The following is a 15,664-nucleotide window of genomic DNA, read 5'->3' on the forward strand; positions in this document are numbered from 1 at the left end:
AAGAAATATAAACTACAAATTTGCTCACCCATTGTGCCATATAAACAGGAAGTTCATAAAAATACATTTAAAATTGTGCAGGTGTAAAACATAGATTATATACTGTAGAGTTTAGCAATGCTAATCTAGTAACAGTCCATACTTTGTCACTATACACCAACTTTTTTTTTTTTTACATTCTATTATATTTTTTGTATCAATAAGTGTTGTTTATATTAGTAATAGAATGTTCACATTGTTTTAATTTTTTTGATTTTTTTTTTATAAAAGCCAAAGTGTCCATATCCCAAACCACATGTGCAGTAACTGCACAGCACCATCCTCTCACTTACCCCCTCCCCTCTTCCCCCCCCTCCTCCCAGTCTGACGTCATGACGCTGCTTCCCTCCGCAGCCGACAGCACAGTGGGAGCCTCCCGCCTGCCTGGTACTTGGAGGCTGCGCGGCAGAGGGAGAAGCACGTGGAGCAGAACTAGTGGAGGGATTTAAAGGGAGAGACAAGGATGGCAGGTGAGAGGGCTCATTCCAAAAAAAAAAAAAAAATTAGAGTGAATTTGCTGTTAAAAAAAACAGTAAGACTGAAACTCTGTGTGTAAAATAGGGGACAGGGATGGGATTTGTTAGATGGTAACACTCCATATGAATTAATCTCAGAAAATATATTATACTTTATAGAAGTCTAGAATCATTTACATTGTTTTACAAGCAATTTGTATAACTATAGATATTTTATTCTTACAGTTATATTGTTGCTACATGTAACACTGAAACACAGGAGGGTATAGGAATTGCATTTATGAGATGGTTAAATTCGATTTAGAAAACATCTCAGCAGACATATTAGACTATATATAATGTTTTACAAGCATTTTGTTTTTAAAATCTATATTTTATTATGTTATTTTTGTGCAGTGTTCTGGATTTCTCCAGTAAATTCTAGTGGTTGTGAATTATAGTTGACGGATTGATTAATTATAGTTGATGTGCGGAAGGAAATTGCAACCTGTTGTGTGCTTATATCAGAATAAATTTATCAAAGTGTTTTTTGTTTTTTTTCTGAAAAGTGCCGCAAAGTTCTAAACATGGAGCAGTCGTCATGGATACTAGTAGAATCCTCAGGAGCATTCCATCATTTTCATATTTTTTGCACCCTTTCACAGGACAAGATACTTTGATAAATGTCCCCCCAGAATGATTTATTAGTGTGTGTGCAGTGACAGGAAGGAGTCTATGTCTCTTTTTCATAATCGCAAAATTGTTTCCTTACCCTAATGAAAGACATCGAGGTTCAATAAATATTAAAGTTGCCTGATAGATCTGGGTAGGACCCCCTTTTTATAGTGACACTAGCTGTGCAGGATATCTGATAGATCATTAGAGTGCTTACATAGTGTTTTTATTTATTGTCTGTGGTAGACAGATCTGAATGTATGTCATGACTAGTAAATCGAGGACATGCAGAAGATTTTTACATTGTGTACCTGCAAGTAGATGGCTGGCCTGCAAAGGGCACACACGGTATATTATTGTATGGTTAGGTACACACAGCTGGCAGAACTGGAGAGGGCACACGGTATATTATTGTATGGTAAGGTACACACAGCTGGCAGAACTGGAGAGGGCACACAGCTGGCAGAACTGGAGAGGGCACACACTATATTATTATATGGCTAGGTACACACAGCTGGCAGAACTGGAGAGGGCACACAGTATATTATTATATGGTTAGGTACCCACAGCTGGCAGAACTGGAGAGGGCACACAGTATATTATTATTATATGGCTAGGTACCCACAGCTGGTAGAACTGGAGAGGGCACACAGTATATTATATGGTTAGGTACACACAATATATTATATGGTTAGATACACACATTATATTATTATATGGTTAGGTATACACAGTGTATTAGTATATGGTTAGGTACACACAGTATATTATTGTATGGTTAGGAACACACAGTATATTATTGTATGGTTGGGTATACACAGTATATTATTATATGGTTAGAACTGGCAGATCGGGAGATGGCACACAATATGTTCTTGTATGGTTAGTGGTACGCAGTATGTTATTGTATGGTTAGGTACAAACAGGTGGTAGGTCTGGAGAGGGCACACAGTATATTATTATATGGTTAGGTATACACAACTGGCAGAACTGGAGAGGGCACACTGTATGTTATTGTATGGTTAGGCACACACAGATGGTAGGTCTTGAGAGGGCAAACAGCACATTATTGTATGGATAGGTACACACAGCTGGCAGAACTGGAGAGGGTACACAGTATGTTATTGTATGGTTAAGTAAACACCGCTGGCATATCTTGAGAGGGCATACAGTATATTATTGTGGGTTTAGATACACACAGCTGGCATATCACAGTATATTATTATGTGGCATTGGTACGTGTTGCTGTCTTATATAGTTAGGTATCTGGATTAGGGCCACAGTATAGTATTGTGCGGTTAGTACACCTATCAGGCCGTTCTGGAGAGGGTACATAGTATATTATTATGCGGAATAGATGGGATATCTGGAAAGGGCACACCATATGTTGGTGTGTTCCATAGCTTTTTGTTGCTCTGCAGATCTGGACAGATCACACTGTATATTATTATGAATTTGGAGAAAAGGTACATCATAGGCACATATGGAGATGGCAGCCAATATATTATTGCGTGGTTAAATATGTATATTTGACAGATATGGAGATGGAGCACAATGTATTATTATGTAGTTAGGTACATATAACTGGCAAATATGGAAAAGACACACACTATATTTTTGTATAGTTAGATATACGTAGCTGACAGATCTGGAGAGGGCACACTGTATATTTTTGTGTGGTTAGGTACATGTATCTGACAAATCTGGAGGGGTCATGCTTTGTATTATTACATTGCATGGCTGTAGACCTTGAGAGTGCATAAATATACAGTACTACGAAGACATAAAATGCATGTGTGCTACTGTCAAATCTGGCAAGTACAAGAAGTATATTACACGATTGGGTATACACAACTGCAGATATGAAAAAAACCCAGATAGTATATTATTATTACATTACATTGATATGTGTACTTTTTTTTAGATGTGGAGAGTGCATACAGAATATCTTTAAATTGCATTACATTATATTTGTATATGTAGTACCTTAGGTGGGAATATAGCATATTTTTAAATTACATGCGTGCGTGTAAGTGCTGATGTGTACAGAGCAAAGAGTTGGTTGTTAAATTGTATTGATACTTGTAACTGGTACATTCTAAGAGGGCATGTAGTATATTATTACATTGTATTGGTATATGTAACTGGTTATTACATAACATGTATTCCTCACAGAAAAATAGAAGTGCACAGAAAGTATATTCTTATGTGTATATGTAGTTGACAGTTCTTACTGTGGCATACAGTTAAGAGATGAACAGGGTTATTCACTTCAGAGTGAATTCAAAATGAGTTACAAATTTAATATCAAAATAGCCACGGATTGAATATTGACTAAAGAATATACAGATATTGTAATTTGTTATTGTTTAAAATGATTGAAAAGAACTAAAATCTAAAATAAAAAAATAAAGATTCAAAAAAAAATAAAAAAAAATAGCCAAACTGAAAAAATTCTCTAAACCGAATTTGCCGCTCTGGCCTTAAATGTAAAATTAATTTTGAATTCACTTTAAATTCTCAACCCAGATGTAGATGTAGCTTTCGTATCTGGAGTGGGCATGCAGTAAATTAGAAAATTTTGGACCATATAACCGTTAAATGTGTTGTGTACATATTACTACTGTCAGATCTAGAGTGTGTGTACACAGTATATTATTACATTATATATGTTGTGTACATGTAACTGACAGATCTGGAGAGTGTATATTAATTCATTATATGTTGTGTACCAATAACCATCCGATCTGGAGAGCGCTTACTGTATATGGTTACATTATTGTTATTATTATTAAATATTGTGTACATGTAGCTAGATGATATACAGTTTAAGCACAATATATTATAACATGATGTGATATGTACAGCGCTACAACATTTGCTGGCGCTATAGAAATAATAAAATAATAATAATAATATGTAGCTGGCATACCTAGAAAGGACATACGGTGTGACATTATGCGCAATAATGTTGCTGGCACATCTGGAAAGAGCATTCAGTATGTTATTATACTTTATGTGTTTATAAGTGAAGCCCTAAAGTAAGAATGTATAGCTATATTAGGCACAAATTATTATGTCAAAGTATATTATTATTTGTAAAGAATGAAATGGAACTGCACTCAATCCCCATCCGAGTCCGGGTGCAAACAGACCGGCCCCAGCACCAAGAGACCAATGTATTAGTAGAAAAAATAGAGAAATAGAGAAAATAAACTCACAGCCAAGGCAACGTTTCGACCAAACTGGTCTTTATCAAGCTTGATAAAGACCAGTTAGGTCGAAACATTGCCTTGGCTGTGAGTTTAAAAAATTGCCTATTCTACTGATATCTGAAGTGCCTGGACCTCTCTTTTTTTTCTAAAGTACATTATTATGTCACTTGGGTATATATCTCAAAAGACAGCATACTGTAAATCAGTATGCATGATGTGAGTATAGATATAACTTTCAGACCGTGATATGGTACACAGTAAATAAGAACAATATAATTTTGCTTTAACTGATGTGTAGAGTTTTACAGGTAAATGTACCACTCTGAGTGCACACATGTGAGTGTACTTTGCAGCTGACAAAACAGGAGAGTGTATAGAGTAATTTTTTAAAAATTATATGAATACTTGTATTGCGGATATTAAGGTGGGACACATTTTATTATTACACTGTATTAATAAATTGGTATACCTGGATAGCGCACAATATACTATTGCACAGTATATTATTACACTATAGATGTACATGTAGCGTTACTCTCTTAAGGGCTGGCCTTATATTATTATATTAGGTTACATAATCTGACGGATGTAGAGATTGTGTGCAGTATATCATGTCTGTAGGTACGTAGACTGTCAGTTCTGATATTTTCATATATTATTGCAGTATATTTTTTGTGAATATATTAAAACTGATAGATCTATTATTGCATTCAATATGATATGACATTATATGAGCACATTTATAGAGCTCTGCATGTCCCTCACAGCACAAGTATATGTGCACAGCATTTTATTAATTTAATTTACAATCGAAGTTGTATGTCTGAGCTAAGCCCGGCAGTTCCGGTCTGTTAGCTCGTAGGCTAAGAGAAACCAGCTGATACTTTCAGCCAATGGGCTCGTCCTGTATTGCACCATGCCTTTCAGACCCCAGATAAGAAGTCAATGGTTTGACTACTTACAAAGGGATGGGGGACACCAAGGCTTTTGTGGCACCATAACCACTACATCACATTGCAGTGAATATGGTGCGTGAAGTATTCCATTCATTTTCATTAACAGGTGAGCTGTTTAGCTGTTGGAGGGACCCTAGAAGCATAATATTTAACACAAAAAGAACAACACTGAGGTGGAATGGACACAAAATATCCACCCACCAGAGTTTGTGGTGGTTAAAGGATATGGTGGGGCATAACCCCTGGAAATAGAGACAAAAAGTAGGACTAGTGGTTGGCAGAGTTAAGACACACTGCCACACCAAAAGACCTTATATCCTTATATAAAAAAGGCTATTTCTGCACATACCCTGTAGGGGAACTCTTATGAGCAGATAGCCAGAAAAAACAAAAAAACTCTTTAATGGTCCCTCTTGGGGAGAGGAAAAAATGAATAAACGTACACACATACAAACTAGGTTAAAATTGGGACCTAGTGGGGAATGGTGATGACTAAACCGGGAAACAATGTTCCACGAGCAAGTAGCAAGGGTTGTATCAATATATTGAGAATTTGCCAGGGATTGTAACAATGTACTAATATCACAGAACACCAAGTGTCATAAATGTATATAAATTATAACTTGCGGACCAAATGGTTCCTGGACATGCCTTGGCTGATATCCCATGTACTAAATGCTCGCTTGCATAATATTTAACATTTAGTATTTTCCTTTTTTTTTTCAGATCTGTGTATTCCTAGGTGTGAGTGTAGTGTTAATGCAGGTGTGCATTTGTGCATGTAATTGTATTGTTTGCAGTGAGTGCAATCAGTGTGTATGCATAAATATGCCTAAAAAAAGTATTGCCTAAACCGTAGGGAACACGATGCCAGCAATGATTTGCACAATAGCACAGATCTCTCCCCAGCACAGAAAACAGGAGATCATTGGTTTGCTGTGTGTCCAAATGCCCCAAATTAGCTGGAAGAATTTTTTTTTTAGTTCTATATTATTATTATTATCGGAATTTATATAGCGGCAACTTATTCTGCATCATTTTATAATATTGTCAATGGGACTTTAACAACAAATGAGACACATTCTTAGACATTTTGAAAGGAACAATAGGTTTTATACAATTATATGAAATTACAAAACGCGTAGGCAGTTTGTAACATGATACATGGTGGTGCATAGACTATGTCTTATAATAGAGACACTGTAAAGGAAAGCTTTCATTTTTTTTCTCTGTCCAATCAGCAAATGAGATGCTTAAGGGGAAACTGTCACACCCTAGGATTTTTAATATTTAAGTGTTCTTGCATAGCAAGACCACTTAATGTTATCTCACATACCGGTATATATTATTATTATTATTATTATTATTATTATTATTATTATTATTAAGTGTTCTTGCATAGCAAGACCACTTACTGTTATCTCACATATATATTATTATTATTATTATAGCCAAATTTACCACCCTAAGTCCTCCCACAGTTTTTACACTACATAGACAGTAATATACCAAAACGTCCAGATTGTTCCCGATCGGATTGCTATTACTTTGTGGAACGTTTTGCCGAATGGTTCTCGAAATATCGTCGTTCTTGTGGCGAAATTTGTCCCATAGGAATGAATGGCAAAATGTTCAAAGCTAGAGTGGGAGCTGGCAAAAGCTGAAAAATCAGGACATGATTTCTAAACTGCCACCACTCCCTCATTTTCAAGCCCACCTACACAAATCTTATATCAAAACGTTCAGCTATCCCTGCTGTCACTAAAAATGTCCACGGCTAAGCCATAGTCCTGATAGTTATTACAAATATGACCATTTGTTTGCAACTCACGCCATCCATTGACATTCATTGAAACTCCACTCTGCAAAGCTCACATTTGAAGAGCAATTTCTAAACTGCGACTGTGCCTTCATTGTTAATATCTCAGAGACATACTATGCATCAAAATGTAGGTCTGGGTCTTGTGATTCTCACAATATAAAGCTCTTCGATGTAGGATGTACAGTTTTTAAAATACGACCGTTTGAAGATGGCAACCGCCAAAATACTCTGACCTGTGCCAGGGTGCAGCAGCAAGTGATGTCATAGACAGGGCCTTTTGCACCTGCTAATGTTTTTATAACTGTATGTTTTAACCCCTTAAGACCGCAGGACGTACTATGCCGTCCTTATTTTGGTGGCTCTAAACGCCGCAGGACGGCATAGTACGTCCTGGGCGGTCTTCAGCCCCACGTGGCCGGCGGAACATGGCCGCTGCAGATCGCGGTCGGGGGGCATGCCTGGCCCCCCAGGCAGCCCCCCTGTGCCTGGGGACCGCGGTCTGCAGCTTCCGATCGCAGTGACAGGCTGTCACTGCGATCGGTATTTACCATGTGTCAGCCGATTTTAAAATCGGCTGACACATGGAGCCGGCGGAATTCTCTGCAGCAGATCGCGGTCGGGGGACATGCCTGGCCCCCCAGGCAGTCCCCCTGCGGTCAGTGACCGCGATCTGCAGAGTATGATCGCAGGGAGAGGCTGTCTCTGCGATCTGAATGCAGAGACAGCCTCTCCCTGCGATCTGATCGCAGTGACAGCCTGTCACTGCGATCAGAGGTTACTATGTGTCAGCCTATTGGCTGACACATAGTAACTGCAGGCAGGATCCCCCTGCAGATCGCGGTGGGGGGCATGCCTGGCCACCCAGGCACTCCCCCTGTGGCCAATTACCGCGATCTGCAGGAGGTGATCACAGTGACAGCCTGTCACTGTGATCACTGATCCTGTGTGTCAGCCAGTGATGTAAAATCACTGGCTGACACTGTCTCTGCCCCTCTCCTCCCCTATTTACCCCCATATTGTAAAAAAATAAACAAATTAGAGTTAAAAATACAATACACTTACATCATTTATATATATATTATATATATGATCTATATATAATATATATATATATACGCACACATTTACACATACACTAAGTGTATTTTAATATTTATATATATAATTATATATATATATATATATTAATATAAAAATACACGTAGAAGGATATTGATTAAATATATACATAATTATATATATATATATATATTATAATAAAAAAATATGTAAATACGTAAAAAAAAAATAAATTAAAAAAAAAAAATTAAAAATATATATGTGTGTAATTTCGTTCTAACTGTATTTTGATAATATATATATATATATATCTATCTATCTATATATATATATATATATAGATAGATAGATATATATATATATATAGATATAGATATCAAAATACACGTAGAACGAAATAATATACCCAAGTATATACGTATACATCACTATATGTATACCTATATATAAATAAAAATAATAGTAAAAAAATTATATACATATATATACATATATATATATACACACACGTGTATATATAATAATTTTACATATATATTTATGTAATAATTTTACATAATTAGGTATCCTAATTAATTACAATTAGCGGGACCTGCCTAACAACCCAGGCCGAAAGTATAGGGAATTTAATTTGCTAGCACTATATTTAACCCTATAACTTTACAAGACACTATAAAACCTGTACATGGGGGGTACTGTTTTACTCGGGAGACATCGCTGAATACAAATATTTGTGTTTCAAAACCGTAAAATTTATTACAACAATGATATCGTCAGGGAAAGTGACATTTATTGCCTTTTTCGCACACAAACGGCACTTACACTGACGATATTTTTGCTGTCATACTTTTTACTGTTTTGAAACACAAATATTTGTGTTCAGCAAAGTCTCCTGAGTATAACAGTACCCCTCATGTACAGGTTTTATGGTGTTTTCAAAAGTTACAGAGTCAAATATAAGGCTTGCGTTTCAGTTTTTTCACAATGAAATTCGCCAGGTTGGTTACGTTGGCTTTGAGAGCGTATGGTAGCCCAGGAATGAGAATTACCCCCATAATGGCATACCATTTGCAAAAGTAGACAACCCAAGGTATTGCAAATGGGGTATGTACAGTCTTTTTTTGTAGCCACTTAGTCACAAACACTGGCCAAAATTGGCTTTCAAATTAGTTTTTTGCATTTTTCACACACAAACAAATATTAACGTTAACTTTGGCTAGTGTTTGTGACCAAGTGGCTACTAAAAAAGACTGGACATACCCCATTTGCAATACCTTGGGTTGTCTACTTTTGCAAATGGTATGCCATCATGGGGGTAATTTTCATTCCTGGGCTACCATACAGTCTCAAAGGCAACATAACCAAACTGGCAAATTTCAATGTGAAAAAACTGAAAAGTGTAACATGCTATATTTGACCCTGTAACTTCCCAAAACACCATAAAACCTGTACATAGGGGGTACTGTTTTACACGTGAGACATCGCTGAATACAAATATGTGTATTTTATTGCAGTAAAAGCAAACAGTATTATGACATTCACAGTTAGAATGTCACATAGAACTAAGAAAATTTAAAAAAAATCATATTTTCTCTCATTTTTTTATATTTTATTCATATTACGTTATGTTCCATACCTAAATATTGGATGTTAAATGAAAGCCCTGTTTCCCCTGAACAAAATGATATATAATAAGTGTGGGTGCATTTAATATGAAAGAGGTAAATTATTGTTGAACAGACATATAGTCAAAATCTGTGGTTTGTTTACATTTTTTTTGGTTCACAACTTGTACATTTGGCTGCGGTCTTAAGGGGTTAATGTAACTGTGAAGCACTTTGGGCAACAACGTTGCAATTAAATGTGCTATATAAATAAATGATAACAGTTACCCTGCCCACTCCAGTTGTAGACTACTGGTGGAGGCAAGAACACTTCACACAATTTCCCCAGAAATTGTAGCTTTTCTAGTTATTCTTATTATAGCCAAATTTTCCACCCTAACTCCTCCCACAGTTTTTACACTACATAGACAGTAATATACCAAAACGTGCGGATTGTTCCCGATTGGATTGCTATTAATTTGTGGAATGTTTCGCCGAATGGTTCACGGAATATCGCCGTTCTTGTGGTGAAATTTGTCCCATAGGAATGAATGGCAAAGCTAGAGTGGGAGCTGGCAAAAGCAGAAAAATCAGGACATGATTTCTAAACTGCCACCACTCCCTCATTTTCAAGCCCACCTACACAAATCTTATATCAAAATGTTCAGCGATCCCTGCTGCCACTAAAAACAGCTAAGCCATAGTCCTGATAGTTTTCATAATATGACCATTTGTTTGCAACTCACACCGTCCATTGACATTCATTGAGACTCCACTATAGCCAGCTCAAACTTGAAGGGCAATTTCTAAACTGCGACTGTGCCTTCATTTTTAATATTTCAGAGACATATATGCATCAAAATGTAGGCCTGGGTCTTGTGATTTCTACAATATAAAGCTCTTAGCTGTAGGATGCAGGGCTAGGCAACCTTCGGCACTCCAGATGTTGTGGACTACATTTCCCACAATGCTCTTATAGCCATAATGTTGGCAAAGCATCATGGGATGTGTAGTCCAAAACAAATGCAGTGCCGAAGGTTGCCTATCCCTGAGTGTAGTTTTAAAAATACGACCGTTTGAAAATGGCAACTGCCAAAATACTCTGACCTGTGGCAGACTGGAGCAGCAAGTGATGTCATAGACAAGGCCTTTTTTACGCCTGCTAATGTTTTTATAAATGTATGTTTTAATGTAACTATGAAGCACTTTGGGCAACAACGTTCCAATTAAATGTGCTATATAAACAGGTGGAGGCAAGAACACTTCACACAATTTCCCCAGAATTTGTAGCTTTTCTAGTTATTTAATTGTAATAATGAAAAAAACTTGTTTGAAACATGAGTAACTACAGGCAGGGCAAAGTCTTAAGCGTGTCTTTATTATCGGCTTTCTTTTACAACAATTAGCCACAAAAGAAAAGAAAATCTTGGGAGAGGACATTTTAACCGTGCCAAGTAGAACGACTACTAAGTTGAACTGAAAGGCAGGGTGCGTTTGTAGTTTTTGTGTGGGGGAATTCTAGAAATTAACATGACCATGAGGGCAGTGGAATATTAGTCATCTCCAAGGTGTTTGACCATCTTACCCGGGACTTATGTGGTCAGACCAAAGCTATGTACTACTAACCTAGCTTCTCCCGGTAATACATTATTCATACAGACCTTCTATGATACATTTGCCCAACATCAGTCTTCAAGCTATTGGTGCACTATTAGTCTCATTAAAGTGAGTCTGTGACTCAGAATTATGGGAAATGTCCTTAACCCCTTAAGGACACATGACATGTGTGACATGTCATGATTCCCTTTTATTTCAGAAGTTTGGTCCTTAAGGGGTTAAAGAACAATATAAGGCCAATGTTGGGTTTCCTGGTCTAGTATGCTTTATTTTCTCCATGTGTAGTAAATATGTGTGTCCGAGGTCTGAAAAATAAAATTTAATCTTGACATCCGCACTGCTGTATTTAGTTCAATTCTGGAATTGGGTACCTCCATCTTGGCTCCTTGTCGAGCACCGTTACAAGCTCTGTCCTTTTCGGTCAACGAAGAAATGAACATAGAACGTGGAGATGGATAAAAAGATTCACAATTTATTAGAGTGCTGCTAAATAATCTGAGCCAAGTCTGAATTTTTGTTTTGTGAATTATCAGTTATAACTTTTTTTTGTATTTATTTTTATTTTGCTTTAAAGCGGCACTGTTGCCTCCCCCCTGAAAAATTTGTATTTTATAAATATATAATTGTTATGAAATACTAGTTTTGACTGTGTTGGAATTTCATTGAAATTCCAACCCAGTCTAGAGCTATACTTAGACAAAGTAGGAACTACTTTGTCTCTGTATATTTCCTCCGCCTGACACTTCTAGACACTGGACGTAGCTACAGCAGTTTGAAGGCTAGGCCTTCATCAGTGACGATGGTTGCAGGGAATTGGCTCTGTCTATGGAGAGTCTCGGGAGATTCTCCAAAGACCTCAATGCATACTATCACACATGCACGAGAGTACAGCATTGACTTCGGTTCCTGACGCTGAAGGCAGGAGAATATGGTGGCCCCCGTGAGAGACAGGTTCAGGTAAGTAGAAATCAACTTAACCTGCTCCTCTGACCACCAGACCCATAGTGGCGATTTCTTCATTTGGCAACGACCCCAGACAGTGACACTGCTGCTTTAATTGTTTTAACACATTCTATTTATAAATATTTGCACTTTTTCTATTTGCATAGAAAGTGAGGCAGAGTAATATTAGTTAGTGGGACATTATAGCGCTGATGTTGAAATAAATTAAGTAGAAATGCTGCCTTGCAGACAACTTTTAAAACATTGCAATAAATTGGAACAGGTTTTTTAATCCCACACTTTTTCTGAACACTTTGATCAGTCCCCTCAATGTTTCTATAGCTCCTCCTCCAGTGCTGTGTGCCTTGGCTGTGCCAGGACTGAACTGTATTGTAATGCCAATTGCTAAATCTTTATTTCAATTAACACTGGGACTCTCCATCCACAGACCTGGAACTTAAGTAATCCAGACCTATTGACCTCTTCACTTATTTCGCTCCTCACGGCAGACAGAGGTGAGGAGAAAGTAAAGGAGAATAATGTAATTGCAAGTCTAGTTATGTATGTGAATGAGTGGCTTGTTATTTATCGGTGTGTCGGAATGATTTACTCCAAGCACAATGATCACTTCACTGATTTAAAGTGGTTATGGTGTCTGGAGTCTGTAATTGCACCATTCCGCTCTGGAACGCTGCAAATTCAGAATTTAACCCCTTTCCTGCTTGGTGGTGTAACTCCACCAGCATCACTGGGCATCGAAAGCCAGTTCGGGATAAGGGTTGAAATTTTCATAGCTCTGGCTAACAACGGATTTGGGACTTGACAAAGCTGGACAGCACAAGCACAGTCTTATGTCAGTTTTGTCAATGTCTCATTCTATTTCAGTTTTACACAGCACAATATTTCTTGAATGGATTTTGTACCTAGTTATCAGTTTGGAAAATATTACAAATAAAGAATTTTTAAAAAATGAGCGTGCCGAGGAAAAGACATGCTGGCTGGCGGAATGGTTGGCCGTCTTAATAAGCAGGTTCGATGTTTGGAAGGAGCCATCATGTATTTGATACGTTTTAGAATGCGAGATGGAGTCCTACTTTCACATTGCTTAGCATCAAACATTAACACCTCTGAATTGTCTCCCATGAACTCTACTCTGACAGGATGGAGCTTGATCTGAGAGGCAAAATGTGACATTTTCTGTAATACCTAAAAATATACTTTTTTTTTTTTTTTTTTAGGGTGGGCTTCAAAAGGTGGTTAACCGAGTAATGACAGATTAACTTTGCAGTTGGTACTTACATTCCTAGTTATGCATGCTTCTCCTTCCTGTGGAACAGAATTGTAACCCCACTTCTGCTCAGCGAAAAAAACGAAAGAATCGAGGCTTACAAGAAGTGTGAGGAGGCAGTCAATGAGCCGCTGACCTACTATTTAACCTGTTATGGGACAGTGCCATATGTTACATGTGTCTGTGGCAACCAATCAAATTACATCCAGTTTTAATTGTTTTAGTGAGGGCTTGACAAGGCTTGACCAAAAGTAGCTCAATCTCTTTTCAAGCGCATGAAAAATACCCAAGTAGTCCCTACTAAGACTAATGCTATAGTCTCAGTCTCCTTAACTGCTTTCTGACCACCCTGTCCGTGTGCTCGGAAATATAAAAATAAAGTATGTTGCCTTTTCTCCAAAGCCTCCTGAGTGACGGTTACAACCCATGTTCCTCCAAAGATTCTCCTGTCACATGGAATCATCGAATGATATCATTCTCTATGACATGCCGTGATGGCAATGCGCATGCGCACATGATGTCACAATATGCCTTGGTATGAAAGCTGGCTATCCTATCTAGACGGCTTGAAGGCATGCTTTCCTTCCTTAAGCTGTCTGCTTCTCTTATATATTTAGTGGATTTATAGCCTGTAACATATCTTTTAAAATATAATTTTTTGCTTATTAAATTTCACAAAAGCAAACCTGCAACTACATAAGGAAACCATGACATGACACAACACACCAACACTGACGAGAGTCTCTCCCCCCAAAACATAACGGTGTTATTTAACATTCTGTAATTTCAAAGCTGAGAGGAGAATTACTCTCTATTCAGAAGAAAGATGTCAAATCACGTAACAGTGATAGGAATTCTTGTGCCCGAGTTCTTTCATAACTGAAAGGCACAAGGGGGCACAAATCTGAAAGATAAAATAGATAACGGGAAATAGAAAGGCAGAAATTGCGGAGCCAAACTGCCGAGGAGAGCGGCCGCAAAAAACGGAGCTCCAGACACAACACGACGGAAAACTGCTTAAAATATACAAAACTTAACCACTGACCCCCCAAAAGGCTGCAGAGACCCCCCCTAAAGCAAGATGGGAAAGAAAAACAAAAAACCGGGGCCAGCAAAACCTACCTGTGGGCTGACAATCGGAGATATGTGGAGGCAAGCACGAGGCCCGACAGAGCCCAATATGGCGGCCCTCCATGGCGGCTGCTCTGATTTTTCTGATGATCTCTCGGGAGACGCAGAGGACGACTACCCACCAGCTCCAGCCATGCCACAGAGGGCCAGACCCCAAGGGACAAGTACCGACGCTGAATTAGTGACCACAGGGGTACTGAAATCCCTACTGGCAGAACTTCAAAAGAACATACTGACTGATGTACATGCCCTCAGGGGAGAAATACAGGGCCTGACAAGCCGCATCACCACGCTGGAGATGTCCTCACAGAATCACCAGCAGGACCTGTCATCCTTACAAAAGGCAGTACGGGACCTACAAGGGCAGAACCGGCTTTATGAACGCCGGCTTGCGGCACAAGAAGACACCGGAAGAAGGCAAAACCTGAAAGTCAGAGGGCTCCCAGACGAAATAACGGAGTCAGAGCTGCCGCAGGTTATTCGGCGCATGATAGCAGCCATATTGCCTCATGGACAGCCTGAAGCCATCACCCCCGCGGACATATTTCGGATCCCTAAATCCTCCAGGGCACCGCCTTCAGCCACAAAAGACACCATAGTCACGTTCCGCACTGGGAGAGATAAATCAGTGATCCTCATGGCCCTACGGGGCAAAACCCCGCTACAGTTTGACAACAGGGGTCTGACGTTCTTTGCCGACCTGTCTAACGGCACCTTGGCCTGGCGTAGGTCGCTTCGACCACTCACCTCCCTGCTCCACCAAAACGGAATCAGCTACAAATGGCGGAACCCCAGGACTCTCAGTATACAAAAGGGAAATGACTCCCACTTGATCCACGACATCCAGGACGCACCGGACCT

The 15,664-nt window shown here is 38.5% G+C and overlaps 1 protein-coding gene across 2 annotated transcripts in view; it reads left to right on the forward strand.

Annotated features, from left to right (window-relative positions):
* Positions 1–410: 410 nt before the first annotated feature.
* IKZF3 (IKAROS family zinc finger 3) overlaps positions 411–15,664 on the forward strand; it is a 127,032-nt gene continuing 111,778 nt past the window's right edge. For both annotated transcript variants that reach the window (XM_063459090.1, XM_063459091.1), the window contains exon 1: positions 411–509. In XM_063459090.1, the coding sequence (XP_063315160.1) occupies positions 503–509 (7 nt within the window). In that variant the 5' untranslated portion in view covers positions 411–502. The remainder of the gene's footprint in view (positions 510–15,664) is intronic.

The sequence above is a fragment of the Pelobates fuscus genome, chromosome 6, assembly GCF_036172605.1.
Source record: "Pelobates fuscus isolate aPelFus1 chromosome 6, aPelFus1.pri, whole genome shotgun sequence".
NCBI classification, from domain to species: domain Eukaryota; kingdom Metazoa; phylum Chordata; class Amphibia; order Anura; family Pelobatidae; genus Pelobates; species Pelobates fuscus.